The sequence below is a fragment of the Dipodomys spectabilis genome, unplaced genomic scaffold (assembly GCF_019054845.1).
Source record: "Dipodomys spectabilis isolate Male_0828 unplaced genomic scaffold, ASM1905484v1 ptg000335l, whole genome shotgun sequence".
In the NCBI taxonomy this organism is placed as follows: Eukaryota; Metazoa; Chordata; class Mammalia; order Rodentia; family Heteromyidae; genus Dipodomys; species Dipodomys spectabilis.
The window spans coordinates 1,288,370-1,307,398 of NW_024871012.1; the positions used below are offsets into that span (position 1 = coordinate 1,288,370).

Below are 19,029 nucleotides of genomic sequence, written 5' to 3' on the forward strand. Positions count from 1 at the left end.
CAATATGGGGACGTGAAAAGTCAAATGAATGAATTCTGGGATCAAGTTTGATAGGCTAGGGACCAGATGGGGATCACCCCTGACTGGAGAGATCCAGGGATCGCCATTGAGAAGTGACATTTGCCTGGGACTGGTGGAAAGAGGAGGGGTCAGTCATGGAAGGGGTCTGGGTGCATGAGCTGTCCAGAAAATGAGAGCTTATAGGAACAAAACAAATCCTTTAGGCCTGCTTTCTCCTATGCACATTTTATCTTTTAGATGAAACTCTCTTTCTCTGCAAAACTGGAGCCTTAGTTTTCTACACCATGACCTGTAACAAACTTTCCATATCCCCTAGTGCTAGCACAAGGCCTGGCATAGAGTATGTGGTTAACAAAAGAGCAACAGTTAGAAATGAGCAACCTTGGCTGGGAAGGTGGCTCAGTGGTAAGAGTGAGGCCCTGGGTTCGATTCCTCAGTACCACATAAGCAGAAAAAGCAGGAAGTGGCACCGTGGCTCAAGTGGTAGAGCACTAACCTTGAGCTGAAGAACTGAGGGACAGCGCCCAGGCCCAGAGTTCAGGGCCCACAACCAACAGAAAGAAAGCAAGGAAGGTAAGAAGGAAGGAGCAACCTCTGCTCATGAGACAGAGAGATCATGGTCTACACTCTCTGTCCTCGACACCTACGACAGAGATGCAAACAGAAGCATCTAGAAATCACAGAAAGGAGCCAGTGGCACAAAAATAAGAGGCTTATTTGCAAGCTATTTAGTCTCAAAAGCTTAGTGACTTACCATGACCAGTGTAGTCAAAAGAATCTGCTTCATCGGGGGTGTCAAGTTCATCGACATTGATATCAATTTCATCTGGACTGTCCAGGTTATCATCAGAAAGAATAGAACCTTCGCTTTGGTCCAGAGAGAGATTGATATTTGGCGCTGTGAGTTTGATTCTCCGAGGATGAGTGCCATTGAGACCCAGAGAATTAGGAGGTTCTATAGGAGGAAATAATAGCCACGTTATTAGACTACACACAGGGCTGGCACTGAAAATCTCCTTGACCAAGGAGGAGCTGCTGTGCAAAGAAAGAATCAAGTAAGTCACAAATAAGCATTTCAAATTTCTTTTGAGCATGTGTTGGGGTTAAACCTTCCCAGTATAAGGGTGTTTTTGAGTATGTAGGAAGGGTTTTCTTGTTTTGCATACTAGGGATTGAACCCAAGGCCTTGCAAATATTAGGCAAGCCCTCTACCACTCAGCTACATCCTCAGCCCCAATTTGGTGTGGTTTAAAAGATTACTGAGCCAGGTGCTGGTGGCTCATGCCTGTAATCCTAGCTACTCAGGGAGCTGAAATCTGAGGATTGTGGTTCAACGCCAGCCCAGGGAGGAAAGTCTGTGAGACTCATCTCCGATTAACCACCAGAAAACTGGAAGTGGTGCTGTGGTTCAACGTGGTTGAGTGCTAGCCGTAAGCCAATTCCCACAGACTGAACACACAGGCAGATAAAGCTGGGGTCTGAGAGATCGAGTGACCCAAATAAGGAACTTCAATACTCAAGTCATCTCTGAAACGAACTAAATTGAGCCCGACACCTTCTTCCTCACACATTTTTTTCCCCCTCTTCACTGAGATCACACACTGAATGCAGAGAAAATGGCCCTCTTGGTGAATAATGAAAATGTTTGCATGCAGAATACCGCGGAAGAAAATGAGCAAATGCTCCTCTCACCCGGCCTCATGTCTGCAGAGCTGGGACTCAGCGCTCCTGCCTCAAAGGGGAGGTCCATTCCTACATCGTCTGACAGGGGTCTGGAGGAAAGAGAGGAAAGAGAGAGCATGGACGATTGCATAGACTTGATTTTCACTGAAAAGATAACCCAAAGATTCTAGGACATTTCCAGTGCAATTAAGGTGACCCAAATATATATATGACCTCACATTAGAATAGTTTCTGCAGTTACCATGCATGACAGCCATGAACACGAATTTCAACCATGTATGGTCACTTTCCCTACCAGCACACTTGAGTAAATACATTCCAAGTAAAACTGGAGAAGATGGAAATGCAAACACTTAACAGTAATAGAATTTGGGGTGTAGTTAATATGCATTTTCAAATATAAATATATACAAACATCATACATATACATGTATGATACAATATTTTATATATACATTACGTATATGAGCATATATACTTGTGTATGTTTCACATATGATATAAAAATCTTTTTATGTATGGATGGATATGTGTACATATCTTTATGTACATAAAATATATATGAACAGACGTGTGAATATATGAGCTAATTCTGTTTTGCTCCATTTCTTTGGAGGTTTAAACATTCACAGGGGGCATGTACTGGTGAAGAGGCTCTGGCGACAATGTGCCATCTCTTGTCTCTACTCAGTAATGGTCTCAGGCTCATTTGCATGAGGTTACGTGGTAAGATACATGCAGGGAAAAGGACAAGGTAGAGAAAATCCTGACCAATCCATATGCTCTTCTAGTATGTTGACCACTGTAGACCATGAGTTTCTCCCCGCCCCCCCTTTTTTTTGGTCAGTCTAGGGTTTGAATTCAGGGCCTCCCACTTGCTCAGTTTGCTTCCTTGACTGACACTCTACCACTAGACCATACCTCCATCCCAGCTGGTTAATTGGAGATGAAGTTAATTGGAGAAGTTAAGTGAAGTGGAGTTTTCTGCCTGGGATGGCTTAGAAACATTATCCTTCTGGATCTTAGTCTCCGAAGGAGCTAGAATCACAGACCTGAGTCACAGCTATCTTGACTTATTTTTATTCCCTGCCTCTTATTCAGTAAATCCTTAAGGACCATGATTTGTAATTTTCTTCTTGTTAGCTCCCATATAATTTCAACCATCTAGGGTGATTCCTCATGACAAATGCACTAACCTAAATTTAAACATGCTAACTTTACGTTGAAGTTCCACATTTAGTTCTTTTTCTTTGTTTCTTGAACCTTTTCTCGGTGTATGTCTGGTTCTCCCAGTTTGAGTTTGATCAACTTCTCAAAGATCCAAGTCAAATATTTTTGATATAAAAAAGCTACTATGGTAATAAAATAAACTCTATGTGTCTAGTGATAACTGCACTTGCTTGTTTATTCAACAAATATGTATTGAGTGCCTGAGTGCTGAGAATAGAGGAACAAAGCAGACCCTCTTTCCTCTTCCTCATAGTGGAACTGAGATGATGGATTGAAATGCACATTTCAGAGCTGCTCCCATGAAGCGAAGGGCCCGTGTCTTACCTACCTACTCTACAGGCTTCTTTATGACCACAGCACCAGGGAATAGTATGGTTTGGCTCTTTAATGTCCGTAAAGGCCCATATGCTCAAGACATGATCACCAGCCTATGAAGCCATTGGGAGGTAGTGGAAGTTTTCAGATGAGGGGACTAGTGGGAGGAAGTTAGGTAATTGGGTACATGACCTTGAAAGGAATATTGAAACAGTAGCTCCCCTTTCCCCCTTCTTTGCTGCTCAATGAGCAGGTGCCATGATGTTTTGCCTTGCCACTGGAACATGGTCTGTAAACCGAAACCATAAACCAGAATAATTCTTTTCTCCTTGTAAGTTGGTAATCACAGATATTTTGTCGCAGTAACAGAAGCCTAACAAAGGGAGTTTCTTTTCTCCATAGAGTGCCAATGGTTTTGCCCCTGTGTGGTCTTATAAACTAAACCTGCACCTTATCATTGAGACAGCGAAGTCTGGGAGTGTATCTTGGGGATAGAATATTTGCATAAAGCCCCAGCGTGCACACACACACATACACGCAAGTGAGTAAGGAATCAGCAAAGCAAGGCAGTAATACATCAGCAGGAACAAGACAGCCTTTGTCACACAGAGCTGCACTGTGTTTACTAGGTGAGAGAATACCAAATGCAGTGGCAAGGCTGGGGCTGAGCCCAGTCCTGCAAGTCCTGGAACTCAGAGATGGGAGGCAGTTTCTAAAGCTACAGAAGTTTGTCAGGTGTTGTGGGTTTTTTTGTTTTGTTTCTTTTGTTTTCATGACCCAATTCTACTTAATGTGGTTGAGAGCAGTTGGATTTCAACCCCTTAGTTCTGATACATCCTGTGAGCTAGATGGTAAGTTATTTCATCTTTTTTTTCTGCCTCAGTTTCTCATCCATTAAAGGAGAGTGAGGCATGCTGAACATGAGCATTTAAAGAAAACGATCATCGATTATCATGGTAGTGCTTTGCGTCCTGAGGGGTCTGACTCAGTATCCAGCACTCAGTACAAGCCAGTCCCGAGGGGTCTGACTCAGTATCCAGCACTCAGTACAAGCCAGTACCCGGTAACACACATTGAGCTGAAAGTTTGCACCTGAAAGACTCTAAATGCACTTGTGTTATTCCTCTAGTCCTCTGTCTAAAAGTCAGTGAAACAAAGACATCAGATTCCTACGGCCTTGACACAGCACCCCAAAGCTCATGCCTTACCCTCAAAGTAAACAGGAAAGTGATTTATATGAACAGATAAAATCAGCATCAATTTCACAGATTTTTAAAAAAATATTTGGCCACGTTGTGGAATAACCACAGGAACCCTGGACAGGAGATCCTGGCTCTGCTCTGAGTTACAATCAATCCCCTTATTCCTACTGACAGGCTACTTAAATCTAAGGTTAGCCAACTATGTTTGTATGTGTGATTTGATTATTATAAATACCCAATAGTGCAGTGATTATGGGGAAGAAATATGATCCACAGAAGAGCCAAGGCCTGACTTTCAGGATCCTCCATCCCCCTTCATTTAAAAACGATATCCAAAGCAGAGCGCAAGAGTGTGTCACCGTTAGACAACACATTACTAAGGTCAGCATGAGTTAGGCATTTGGCCAGGTAGGACAGTATTTCACAGCTGTACAAATCTGCACAGAGCCTGGAAACGGCCCCAAACTCTCGGATGTTCAGTACTCCTTTCAGCACAACACAGACACTCTGTGAAGAAGGTGCTGGAAAGCTAGTGGTGGCAGTCCTTGGGGAAGGAAAGGACTGAAGGCTACGACTCTCTCCCAAGCCCATGGATATCAGAAAAGGCTATGGAGGCTGGTAGGAAACCCTAAGGACGAAGCAAATCTGAGAGAAATCCCAGCCATACCCTTTGAAAACACTGCAAACACATGCATACAGCATGCTCATAAATATCTGTAGAATGAAGTGGCCAAACCAAACAAGGTAGTTGGTAGCGTGATGAAAAGTCCCGAGGCTAGGTTGTCTTTTCCACCTGTAACACATACTTAATCTGGGCTTTCTAGTGACAGAGTAGAGCCAAGCAGAGGCTAGCGGAGGTGGGGTAGAGGAATGAAGACACAACCCTAACTCTAGTATGGCCTAACTAGAGACATGTCTCCATCTAGAGGACGTGTCAGAATTGTTTCATGACCTCTGTGCTGGATAGTGTTGTAATATTATTCTATTTTCACCGATTTTCCCCAGCTCTTTGCCTTTTGAGTATATAGTAATATTGCATTTTCTCTGCCTGCTGGGGATTTAGTGGCCACGTAACCTGCTTTGGCTAATCAAGGACAGTGAAGTGGCGGACATCCCTCTGAGCAGGAGACGCAGGAGTGAATGGATGAAGGGATATTGCCTTCTTGCCTCCATGGCTAGGAATGTCTCCCTTGGGCGTGTGCCCAGTGCCCGTGAGGAGCACAGAAGCCGCCTGAAGCTCACTGGCTCTGTGAATAAGAAATGAATTTTTGTCCTGTCTGTTTATGAGAGTGTTTATGTCTCCTACGTGTGCTTCTGTGAGGGATGTCCAGCCACAGGAGGTCCAAGAAGTCACTTGGTTCTTGGAACAGATACAGATGCTTCTCGTTGGCTTGATCATTTCATGTGCCCATAAATGGTGTCATAAATGTCTGAATGGCTCTTGGCAGAAGAAAATTTCTCCACCCCTGGTACACAGTTAGCTTTTATTGTGTGCGTCACAGGGAGTATCTGACTCAACATTATGTTCGAAAGTTTATTTCCCAATTTTGATAACCCCTTGCCTAACATTCTCAATCAAGTCCTACATGGATGTCTTGTAGTCTGGGTTGCTAAAGCCCGGAAGAATGATTTTTATGAATGGGGATCAAAGCTCAGAAAGGCATTGAACGCTTTCATATATTCAATGAATGAATGTTAATATATCACCTTTATGGTTTGGGTGAGAGTCACTGATTGCTTATTTAGTTTACTTATGACTTTTCCTTGAAATTGGCGTTTGATTTATTTAGTTACATTTCTTTTTCTGAACTTCAAAAGGTTGTACAAAGGGGTCTCAGTGGTCAGTGCTTCTTGATCAGCGCCATCCCTTCCTCATTCTCCCCCACCGCCTCTTTCCCCCTCCCTTCATTCATTTGTCATCACTTGATTTCAGTACAATTACTTCGAGAGGATGTTATACTAGTGTCCATAGACACTTCAACTGCACACCTAAATAAATGGTCACATAAATTTAATAAAAAATATCTATTAATTTTGAGAGAGAGAGAGCACTCTGGGATCTCACTCTGTAGCTTTCTCTCTGCTAAGAGTACAGAGAGAGGAAGGAGTCTGTGCTGTGGCTGGTGGGTAGAATGCCCTCAACTGTTTTCTCCATAGCCATAGCTTCTTTAGTCTCTATTGCTTCGGTTACCAGCAGCCAACTGCAATCTGAAAATACTCAATGGATAATTCCACAAATAAAGAATCTGTGAGTTTTAAAGAACTATATTCCAACATATTATTGTAAGTATTCTATTTTTATTGCCAGTTATTGATGTTAATTGATCGAAAAACTTTATCACAGGCACGAACATAGGAGACAAAACATAGCATGCATATATAGGGTTTAGTACTATTCACAGAATGTATCTTGGCCCATAAAATGAGACTACTACCTCATTATAAATACCAAAAAAAAAAAAAAAAAACCCTAGGAAACAGAGTATCCAAAGGTAACTTGAGGGCTGGAAATGTGGCTCAGTGATAGAGTGCTTGCCCTAGCATGCACGAAGCCCTGGGTTCAATTCCTCAGTAGCACATACACAGAAAAAGCTGGAACTAGTGCTGTGGCTCAGGTGGGAGAGTGCTAGCCTTGAGCAAAAGAAGCTCAGGGACAGTGCCCAGAACCTGAGTTCAAAGCCCAGGACTGGTAAAAAAACAAACAAAACCAAAGGTAACTTGAAAGAATCCAGGCTCTCATATACAGAAGCTAGATCTAAAATATACCAGGACATGGTAAATTATACAGGGCTCTAGGCATTCACACACACAGGGACCAAAGAAGGATACTATGCAAAGGCATCATGCCTATGTGCCTCTGATCATATAAAGTAATATTTATCGAAAGGAACTCCAAGAACATGGAAACCAGGTTTTCTTCTCTTTTTTTGTTTTGTTCCTGTGCCTGTCTTTGGGGTAGGGGGAGGACAACTGGGGCACAGAAATGGAGGACAAACAGTGAACAAATGCAGCAGTGGCTCACTAGACACTACACTGAGAATGAACTCTACGACTTGTAGGTGGGGAAAGGAAGGGAAAATCAGGGGAGAGCAAGGGAAGGGGTGACACTGTCCAAAAGAAATGCACTCTCGGGGCTGGGAAGGTGGCTCAGTGGTAGAGCGCTTGCCTTACATGCCTGAGGCCCTGGGTTCGATTCCTCAGCACCACATAAGCAAAAAGAAAAAAGCCGGAAGTGGTGCTGTGGCTCAAGTGGTAGAGCGCTAGCCTTGAGCTGAAGAGCTGAGGGACAACGCCCAGACCCAGAGTTCAGGCCCCATGACCAGACCCAAAAAAAAAAAAGAAAAGAAAAGAAATGCACTCTTTATTTGACTTATGCCAACTGTAGCCTCTCTGCATATCACCTTTATAATAACAATTAAAAATAAATAAATAAAAAGAAATCCAGGGAAATTCCCAGGTGTCATACATGTCATTGCTAAGAAGATACTGAGAAGGCAGCATATAAGATTTCTAGATTAGACCAGAACTTACTACTGTCTCCCAGGAGATGTGCTCTCTAGGGGCTGGGCATAAGCCATAAACATGAACTGCTAAACAAAGCTATGGGCCTTAAGAAACTTCTCTTAAAGAAAAGGGACTGAGGGCAAATTCTGTTCTCTGGCCATGCAAAGCATCATCTGCCCGACATCTCGGCAGCTACAAGACTCAGAGATGCTAGTTATGTGCCAAGCATATCTCCGTGTGTATTACCTGAGTGATATCAGAGGCCCAAACCAAGAAAGTAAATGAAAATTCATCTCAGGTTATTGAAGACAGATGACCTTAAGAATCCAGGGAAACTGTGAGGTCACTTGGTAGTGCTTACGAGGTAGCATTCACTGGAAATCCACTGAAGAACAAGAAAATATCTACTGACTGAAACATGAGCTAATGCCCCAAAGAACTAACTAACTAACCACAACACTGAGATATGGGGTTGTCATGGCGGGCCCTGTCACTTAGGCTTTAAGCCATGCTGCTTACAAAAGAAACTTGAAGGCTTATGCATGTGGTCCCAGCTATTCTGGAGGGGGAAGAGATAGGAAGTTCGTAAGGTTGGGCACACTACTCAGGAGGCTAAGATCTGAGGATCACGGTTCAAAGCCAGCCCAATCATGAAAGTCCATGAGACTCTTATCTCCAATAAACTGCTCAAAAAGGCTGGAAATGGAGCTGTGGCTAATGTGCTCTAGCCTTAAGCAAGAAGGCTCAGGGACAGCACCCAGACCCTGAGTTCAAGCCCCAAGACTGGCACACACACACACACACACACACACACACACACACACACACACACACACACACACACACACACACACACACACACACACACACGGGTCTCATGTCCATAAACCTAGCTTCTCAAGAGTCTGAGATCTGAGACTCACCGTTGGAAGCCGGCCCAGACAGACAAATATAAGACTCTTGTTTCCAATTAACCAGTAGAAAGCTGGAAGTGGAGGTATGACTCAAGTGATAAAGCAATGGCAGTAAGCAAAAAAAGCTGAGCAAGAACTTGAAGCTGTGAGTTCAAGTCCCAGTACCAGCACATACATTTTTAAATTAATTTTTAGAAAATAAACTGTATTAGCTAACAGTGCCACTCAACTGTTTAATTAAGTCAGAGAAGACACAGTGCTGTTAGGTGTCTTCATTCTATTTATACTAACTCAAATGTGGTCCCTTAATAGTCATGAATGCCAACCAGTGAAGGACATCGGTATAAATGGAATTCTCCAGTGTGGGACTGGATCCCACGTGAGACTGCATGTAATTCTTAATAAAGAAAGCCAACAAAAGCATGACCACAGGCCTGACCGCACAAAGAATGACCTATAAACAGAACATTTTTCTCAGTAGTCCAAGGTTCCCTGTTGTCCCTAGAATAGTACAAATCAAGACTTGTCTGTTTTACACATCTGGATGTGGAGACGTAGGATTGCTGCAGGACTTGCCAGGCCCAAGGCCAGGCTCTCTTTACTCTGAGGTGAACAGAAAAGCGGGTATTGGCCCTCAGAGACACAGATCACATTTCTAGATACTTATACTTCCTGATAGGCACTACCTCAGTAGCAGCCAGAGCCCTTTATAGGGTAAAAATCATCCTTCCAAGATTGGCTCCCGAAAAACAAAGCAAAACAAAGCTCTGAAGACATCGGGTAATCGAGTCAGGACAGGCAGTTAATTGTTCATTAGCAAAATTATCAGATAGTTACTCTGATGTATTTTGTGACAATCGTTAATTACAAAGAAAGTTCCTTTGTGTCAGAATTACTCAAATTCTGCGGGCTTCCTCTTATGTAAGTAAGATAAGCAGGTCTGATAAAGTTACTTTTTCTAGAAATAGAGATTAAAAAAAAGCTTCCGCTTTCTTTGTTAAGTGCATAAATTAGCTTAGAGGCTGGCTGATTGCCAGTTCCGGATTCTGTTCTGATAAAGAAACAGTGACGTAGAGAACAGTACAGGTCCTGGCAGTTCCCAGAGCACTTATCACATTGCTCAAGACCGGAGCCCAGCCAGACCAGAAGGGATTCCCACTCAGCTCCCAAAGCTGATACCAAGGACCAGAGGTCCCTCAACAGGAAGCGGAGGTCAAGCCCTTGAAATCAGATCACTACCACGTCAGTTCTTTCCCAACTCCAATCCCCAGAATTGATCAGCATTGTAGCCAGAAAGAGTCCTAGCAGAAGCCAGATGGGCAGGAGAGACAAGGCAGGATGGACATAGGGAAAGGACAGGACAGCAAAGAAAAGAGAGCTAACTAAGCAGGCAGCATTCACCCAAATACCACTTTCACCAGGGAACTCAGAAATCCCCACAAATGTCAGATAGAGGTTCAGAGCAGCAGGGACACAGTGCAAGCTTCTTAGGAGAGGTTGAATTCTAAAAATCTGTGAGTTGACAAAAGCTACTTTCTACACCATCAGAACAGTTGCTGACTTCTCCCTGAATATAACATTTTTTTTTTGTTTTTTGTTCTTTCCTTTTGTTTTTTTAGTGTCTATGCTGGGATTTGGACTCATGGCCTGGACACTGTCCCATAGCATTTTTGCTCAAGGCTAATCCTCTACTACTTGAGGCACAGCTCCACTTCTGGCTTTTGCTGATTAATTGGAGATAAAAGTCTGCCCAGGATGGTTCTGAACTGTGATCATCAGCTCTGGTCTCCTAAGAAGCCAGGGATTACAAGTGGGAGCTACCAGTGCCCAGTTCATAAATGGATTCATGTACACAGTTTCTTACAATGAATCTTTCAAACACTAAAATTTAAAGAACATTGAGAGAGGACTGAATTTATTTTGTATTTCAGGTAATGATTTAATATTTTATTGTAAATGTAGGCTTGGAGTTGCATGAGAAACTACCTCTTACTGTAGACTATATATTACTCTTTCATAGTTTTCTATAACCATACTAAGATTTCAGTGTAGTTTTGTTGTTGCTATAAGATGGAATTAGATGACATGATTATACCTTGAGAGGAACATACACTTGTTTATAAAGGGAACTGATAAACTCAACTGAGATTACTAAAACTCAATATAACAAAACTGAGTCCAACACCTGAACAAAACAACTACATTGTGGTGTTTTTAAAAAGTGTTTATACCTGGTGTAGGTGGCTCACCTGTAATCTTAGCTACTTAGAAGGCTGAGATCTTAGGATCACAGTTTAAATCCAACCTGAGCAGGAAAGTCCATGAGACTCTTATCGCCAATTAACCACCCAAAACCTGAAGTGGAGCTGCGGCTCAAGTGGTACAGCACTAGCCTTGAGCAAAAAAGTTCAGAGATAGTGCCAGGCTCTGAGTTCAAGCCCCAAGACTGGCGAATACACACCAAAAAATGTCGATAAGTTATTTTAATTAACTCTAAAAGGTAGACTGAACATTGCTTCCAAAGACCAAGATAAAGTAGAGTTGATGGTGTGTAAGTTTGAAGAGTAGCTCTTTAAAGACCTTGTGGTTTCCTCTTTGCTTGCATTTTGTGTGTGCGTGGGCGTGTGTGTGTGTGTGTATGCTCCTGCGTGCGCGAGGGCTTGAATTTAGGGCCTGGGCATTGTCCTGAGCTTCTTTTGCACAAGGCTAATGCTCTACCATTTGCACCTCAGCACCGTTTCTGGCCTTTTCTGAATAGCTTATTGGAAATAAGAGCCTCATTGACTTTCCTGCTTGTGTTGGCTTTGAACTCTGAGATCCTCAGAGTAGCTAGGATTACTGGGGTGAGCTACCAGGGCCTGACTGCTTACTTACTCTTGAATCATGCAGACCAGGGGAGCCACCAGTTATGTTGCAAAGCCATTCAAACAGCCCTGTGGACAGGTCCAAGTGACTAGGAACTGAGGGTTTCTACCACAGAGGGGCAGAGAGCATGGCTCAGTGGCAGAGCATGTGCTGAGCATTTGTGAGGCCCTATTTCAATCCTAGTTCCATAACATAAGAAAGAACACCTTCTACCAACATTCATAGGATTGATATATCCTAGAAGGCATCCTTCCACATTACCAGTCATGCAGATGGCTGATGAGAGCAACTAATAAAAGACCCTAAATCTGGGCATCGGTGGCCCACACCTGTAATCCTAGCTATTCAGAAGGCTGAGATCTGAGGATAGAGGTTCAAAACCACCCCAGGCAGAAAAGTTCACAAGACTCTTATCTCCAATTAGGTACCAAAAAATCCCAAAGTTGAGCTGTGGCTCAAATGGCAGAGTGCTAACCTTGAGCACAAAAGCTCAGGGACAGTGCCCAGGCCCTGAGTTCAGTCCCAGCACAATCATCATCATCAACATCATCATTATCATCATCATCATCTCTAAGCCAGAACCACCTACATACTTCACTGTTGAATTCCTGGTTCACAAGAACTGGAAGGTAATAAATATGTGTTGTCTTAAGCTGCTAAGTTTGGGATAATTTGCTGTATAGCATGGCTAACTAGCCTAGTGATTATCTCTATAGATCACTGAGTCTCAGGCTGTCACTCATTCTTACTGTTCTTTCTTTCCAATCTGGTTGGTTTGGTGGTCTTATAGATAGACACCATCCTCTCCCATACATAATGCCTTCATTTAAGCTTGCCTTTGGAAAAATCTTTTCACGTTTATCTGTCTGATCTTATTCCCTCCTCCTACATTGCTAAATATGCTCCCCTATTCTTTAAAACCTTTTAATATTCCAGCTGCCTCTAGAAAAAGAGTCTGGGCTCTAGCAGGCTCAGGAGGCCTTTGAAACTTAGCCTCCATCCCTAAGCCTACTCTCTCATTCCCTTCATTTCCCCCAGCATCCTGAGCTAACCTTGCTTAGATAGCTCTTCACCTACTGCTAGGAATCTACAGGATTTCAGATTTCAAATCTGTCATTTCAGATCTGAAACTGCTCTGCCTCATCCCACACACCACCGCACACAGCCAACTCCCAACAAATGACTTTTGATTACAAGTTAGTCTTTCTTCGAAATGTAAGTCGGGGATATTAAGTCACCCATATGTCTCCAAATAAAATATATAAAATAAAATACCAAGTAAAAATAACAAAATAAATAAAATTTAAAAATAAGAAATAAGAACTCCTCTTTGATGCTATTAGAAGCACCTGGGAGTGGGCTTGGGAAAGAAAAAAAAATAAGGCTATTAGGAGGGGAGGGAGAAAAGCGGTGGGTGCTCATTACAGCCTTCAGTGCCCAGGGCACCAGCTTCTGGAGGATTCCCCAGCACCCACCCGGGTCTCACCCAGGCTCCAAGGCCCTTGGTACCCCCACATCGTCAGCTCAGCACCACCTGGCATTTATCCTGTGTGCAGACCAGTCTACCGCTGCCTCCAAGCCCCACCTTCCTGTTGGAGAAAACCCAACAGAGCGGCCCTCCCTTCCCCAAGGTGACGGATAATGGCTGTACTGCCACAGTTCTACGTCCGTTCCTTTAGGAGTTTAAGACGTGGAATCACCACAATGCCCTGGACAATACGGCTCCAGAATGAGAGCGGCCAGAGCGCACGTGGATATCGGCTAGCTGCTGTTCTAGCAGGCCTCTGTGCTGGCCTATGGGCCATGGGAGGACACTTAGGTCTGACCCTGACCCAGAGTTTTTCTGTAAAGATCCAGATGCAAAGTATGTGAGGCTTTGCGTGCATTACAGTCCTACAAGCTGGCTGAACCAAGATTAATTCATTTTCTTAACAGTTTTGAAGGCTAGGTCGAAATCAAGATTTTGGTGGAACTGTCTTATTCCAAGGCCTTTCTCCTGGATTTACAGACCCCTGTACTGGTTATGTGCTTCTTTTGTGAACTCACCATCTAGAAGTTTTCTTATTCCACTGAGTTGTTAGTATTAACTTCTTCATATGTAGGAAGAGCCTTGGGCTGGCTTTGAACCGTGATCCTTAGATCTCAGCTTCCTGAGTAGCTAGGATTACAGGCCTGAGCCACTGACACCTGGCTGTTATTGTGTTTTGATGGTGCTGGGGATGGAACCTGAGACTTTGAGCATAGTAGGCAAGTGTTGTAACTCAGAGCCGCACACAAACCCAACACTGTTTCTGCTGGCATCCTTTCTGTGAAGGAAGCAGGTAAGACTGGTCCAGAGGATCATGCTACTGGGAGGGGAGCGCAGCTGGCACCCTGTGTTCCAGCTGGCCATACACACTCCCGGGCTGAGCACACTGCCCAGCTACTGGAGCTTGGGGACCGCACACAGGTACATGCACAGCGTTCTGTCTCTTTGGAAATAATAGCATCCCATTTTTATTTTCTGGACTTCTTTCCTAGTAGGTTGGTTGTTCTTTGCTTTCTTTCCTCTAACATTAATTCTTTCCTCTAATATTTGTCTTTTCAGTCCTGCACAATCACTGCTGGCGGGCCACCTCTTGGACACTGGATTGTCACCTCTGGACCTTAGCTTTTCCTGGAGAAGACCAGGAAATGGCTTGTGGCAAGATCCCGGCAGATTCCTGGAATCCATCTGCATCAGTTCCCCAAGAGCTGACAGGACTGAGTGGTGCAGACAGGAAACACACAGGGGCCATTCGGACCTGGGTTCTCCAATGTCTAGGGAGAAGCAAGTCAAAACAGAGGCTAGGGCGATATATTTAAGCCATCACTTCCCACAGTCCTTACCCAGAGGGCCAATTCCGTGGGCCTGTGCCAACAGCTCTGTGCCAAGTACATGTGGAAAACTCCCTAAATGGCATCCTCCCGTTACAATGCACTCGACCCTGGCACATGCCCTGGAGGGCTCTGGAGATAACAAGTCTGTTTCATTTTCTTCTCATTTTGACCAAGTAATCTTTTCTTTTCTTCCTCCTCCCTCTCCTTCTTTCTCCTCTTTCCTCTTCCTCCTCGATTCTCCTCTCCCCTCCTCTCTCTTTCTCTCTTTCTGTATGCGCGTGCTGGTCTTGAACTCAGAGCCTGAGCTCTGTCCCTTAGCTTTTTCATTCAAGGATGGTACTCTGTCACTTGAGCCACACCTTCACTTGTTTGTTTTGTTTTTGGTGGTTAAATAACAGTAAGTCTCATAGACTTACGTGGCTAGGCTGGCTTCAAACCTCAATCCTCAGATCTTAGCCTCCTTTATAGCTAAGATTATAGGCATCAGTCACCAGCACCCAACATTATTATTGCTTTTACTATAAATATTCCTAAGAGATTTGAGGCCAACCTAAATATCTACTCAATTATGAGTCCATAAAGCAATTGAGGAACCCAGAAGTAATGCTTAAGACTCATCACTGAAAACTGAAAAGCTATGTATGAGAGTTGAGGGCTTGTCACCAACCATACAACAGTCAGAGTTTACCGATACACCCACGACCGCATTGGTGAAATGTTCATTACAGCTCAAAATATGAGTGCATATGGTAATAGGTCTTTTTCCCAGAGGTAATTAAGTTGCAGTGAGTTCATTAGGATGGATTCTAATCTAACATGATAGGTGTTGTGATTAGAGGAGGAAAGTTGTGCACAAGCACACAGAAGGAAGACCAGGAGAAGCCTTGGGGAGAAGGCGGCCATCGGTAAGCCAAGGAATGGGGCCTCAGAGAAAACCAACCTCGGAAGCATCTTAAATCTTGGCCTCCAATATCTGAGAAAAAGGATTTCTATTGATTAAGCCAGCCTCTCTACAGTACTTTGTTATGGGAGTCCCAACAAATGAATACAGCATCTTGTTTGCCGGGCATAGCTTGGTTCAAGGAGAATTGGATTCTGGAAGGAGGGCAGTGGTCCTAACAATTATGTCCTCTATCAGAAAGCCTTGCTACCCTTGCCAGAGAGAGGGGGGATAGGAGGAGAGAGAGAGGGAGGGAGAGGAGGGGGGAGAGACCCAAGTTTGGGCCCTGAAGGCTGAGAGGAAACTCTTACAAGTACCCTGCCTCAGGGCGTAATCATATCAACCAAGCTAATTTCACAAGACTTGATTAATGTCATACTCTCCAGAGGGAGGGCTCGGTAATCACAGCTCTGTGCTAACCTCAATGGGAGAACTGACTCAGTCATTTCTTTTCTCATCCTTTACATCTTTGATATATCAATTTGGACCTTATTTAAAGGCAAAATGTACTTGCTTTTAAATCCCTGTAGTTCACAGCACTATAGCCTTTCATAGGATTCTATGATTCTATCTTACACACCCTTCATCTATTCTGCTTACTAGGTCCCAGAGGGGAGATAAATGTTAGGGCTAGGTTGTAAACTTAGGTCATGGTGAGGCACAGGTGGCTTATACCTGTAATCCTGCCTATGAGGATCAAGGTTCAAAGCCAGCCTGGGCAGGCAAACCACAGGGAACTTTATCTCCAATTAACCAGCAAAAGCCAAAAATCGAAGTGTGGTTCAAATGACAGAGTGCCATGCTGGCCTTGAGCAGAAAAAGCCAAACAAGCGCACAAGGCTCTGTGCTCAAGTCCCAGTGCAGATACACAAAATGCTAGTACAGAGGAATAAACTTAGTAACCTAAGAGCCACCACACACCCATCAAGCTAGCAAGAGACAAGCTTGAGCTAAAAATGTGGCAAAGAGATGAAAATTTTCACGAAAGGATCATTACAGGAAATCCAGTCTCTGTTCTTACAGCAAAGACATGAGATTTGATCACCTCACAGCTTACGTATAATGCACAGACTTCCTTCTCATGGCCTGCCCTGGGCTGACTCAACTCTGTTCCAAGCTTGCTGTCTCATGCTCTCAATGCTCATCAATTAGCTCAGCTCTCCTTTCTTTTTTCTTTTTCTTTTTTTTTTGGTCCGGTCATGGGGCCTGAACTCTGGGCCTGGGCGCTGTCCTTCAGCTCTTCAGCTCAAGGCTAGCATTCTACCACTTGAGCCACAGCGCTACATCTGGCTTTTTTTCTTTTTTCTTATGTGGTGCTGAGGAATCGAACCCAGGGCCTCATGCATGCAAGGCAAGCGCTCTACCACTGAGCCACCTTCCCAGGCCCCTCAGCTCTCCTTTCATCTCCATTTTATCTGTCCTTTTGGTCTCCCTCCTACTCATACTATGGTATTTTTCTTTCCTGTTTAGTTTTAGAAAGAGCTACCTTCTGATTTCATCAGCTTGCCTGGATATGTCCTAAAATTGGATGGCATCATAAAAAAAAAAAGAAATGTACTCATTACCTGACTTATGTAACTCTAAGCCCTCTGTATATCACCTTTATAGTAACGGTTTTAAAGCAAATAATAAATGAAAAAAATGTAATTGTTAATTGGCAACATTTTTATTCCTTCATTAATTCTCTTGCTTTATGGCCAAGGGTGGTTTTAAAATGGGACTTCCTCTGGGTGCTGGTGGCTCACCTATAATCCTCACTACTCAGCCTGAGATCTGATTGTTGTTTGAAACCAGCCTGGGCAGGTAAGTCTGTGAGACTCTTATCTCCAATTAACTACCAAAAAATCAGAAGTGGAGCTATGGCTCAAGTGGTAGAGTAGTAGCCATGAGCAAAAATGCTCAAGGATAGCACTCTAGTGCTTAGTTCAAGGCCAAGAACCAGCAAAAAACCACCAAAAAGCCAGAAGCAGAACTATGGCTCAAGTGGCAGAATGGTAGCCTTGAGCAAAAGAAACTCAGAGATAGCACCCATGCCCTGAATTCAAGCCCCAGGATCAGCAAAAAAACAAACAAACAAACAACAATAAAAAAACAAGTATTAAACTAGTCTGGGGGAAGTATTATGGAATAAATGAATCTCTATCCTCAGAGAATCTAAAATACAGGAGAAAAAAAAGAGGGAAAAGAACACATAAATTCATGTAAAGTAGCACAGGAATGGTTAAATACCATGAGCATAAACTGTAGCACTTCAGACACAGAAGTACTTCCTCTAGCTGCAGGCAAGAGTGCCCATGAAATTGGAAGTGTGTAGACACAGGTGCTACTCAGTCTTGCAGGTAAACTGGGGATGTAGTAAGGCAGATGACACATAACTTTCCTTTCTTCCTACTTTCTCTCCAGCCCCTATGTCCACCATCAAGACTCATGCTGCTTTTACAACTTGTGAGTCAAAATCTCCAGAGGTTGTCATGGGCAGCATTTCGTCTAATCCTTGTCTTTGAATTAGGTGTTTTCTATCCTTCTCTGCAAGATGTGAGTCACACAGCTACTACCAAGGAAGACAGCCAGAGGAGAATATCACTCTTTAAACCCATCCTGGTAGGTACAATACAGTAAATACTGTAGACTTGTGGTCTGGGCAGAAGTATAATTCAGAGAGCAGAAGTCACTGAACCCTGATGAACCACAATGTAAGGCTGATGTATCAGACGCTGCTTTTCACTTTCAACGAGTTCCACTGCCAAAGTTGGTTTTGTCCTGTTTTGATGGTGAAGAGGACTTCACTGTCTTCAGTTTCTTATATTAACTTTTACCAAGAAACTCACCAGGGGCTGGGAAGGTGCCTCAGTGGTAGAGTGCTTGTCTTGCATGCATGAGGCCCTGGGTTTGATTCCTCAGTACCACATAAGCAGAAAAAGCCAGAAGTAGCGCTGTGGTTTAAGTGGTAGAGTGCTAGCCTTGAGCTGAAGTGCTGAGGGACAGTGCCCAGGCCCAGAGTTCAGGCCCCACCACCGACAAAAAAGAAAGAAAAGAAACTTACCAAAGCTGGGCACTGGTGGCTCATGCCTGTAATCCTAGCTACTCAGGAAGCAGAGATCTGAGGATCACAGTTCAAAGCCAGCCTGGGCAGGAAAGTGTGTGAGACTCTTATTTCCAATTAACTAACAACTGGACGTGGTGCTGTGGCTTAAAGTGGTAGGGTGCTAGCCTTGAGCAAAAGGTCAGGGATAGCACCCAGGCCCTGAGTTCAAGCCCTACGACCAACCAAAATAGTAACTAAATAAATAAGAAATTCACCAAGGCTGGAAATTCTGTCAGAGTAAATGAAATGATGCCCTGTTTTCCTCCAGGCACCTTCTCACGAGGTTTTCATCGTCTACCGTCAAGCACTATGGGTTTGTTCAAATCTGCATTTCTGGAAACAGCTCTTTTCTTTCCAGCTCAGACACAGCTCCAGCCTTATTTACATTTCGGACGGGATACCATCTTCCCA

The 19,029-nt window shown here is 43.7% G+C and overlaps 1 protein-coding gene across 1 annotated transcript in view; it reads right to left on the bottom strand.

Moving 5' to 3' along the window:
* Prune2 (prune homolog 2 with BCH domain) overlaps nucleotides 1-19,029 on the bottom strand; it is a 181,151-nt gene that overhangs the window by 39,436 nt on the left and 122,686 nt on the right. The window contains exons 10-11 of the mRNA XM_042665612.1: nucleotides 1,714-1,793; nucleotides 776-976 (exon numbers count right to left, since the gene is read on the bottom strand). Coding sequence (XP_042521546.1) covers nucleotides 776-976; nucleotides 1,714-1,793 — 281 coding nt within the window. The remainder of the gene's footprint in view (nucleotides 1-775; nucleotides 977-1,713; nucleotides 1,794-19,029) is intronic.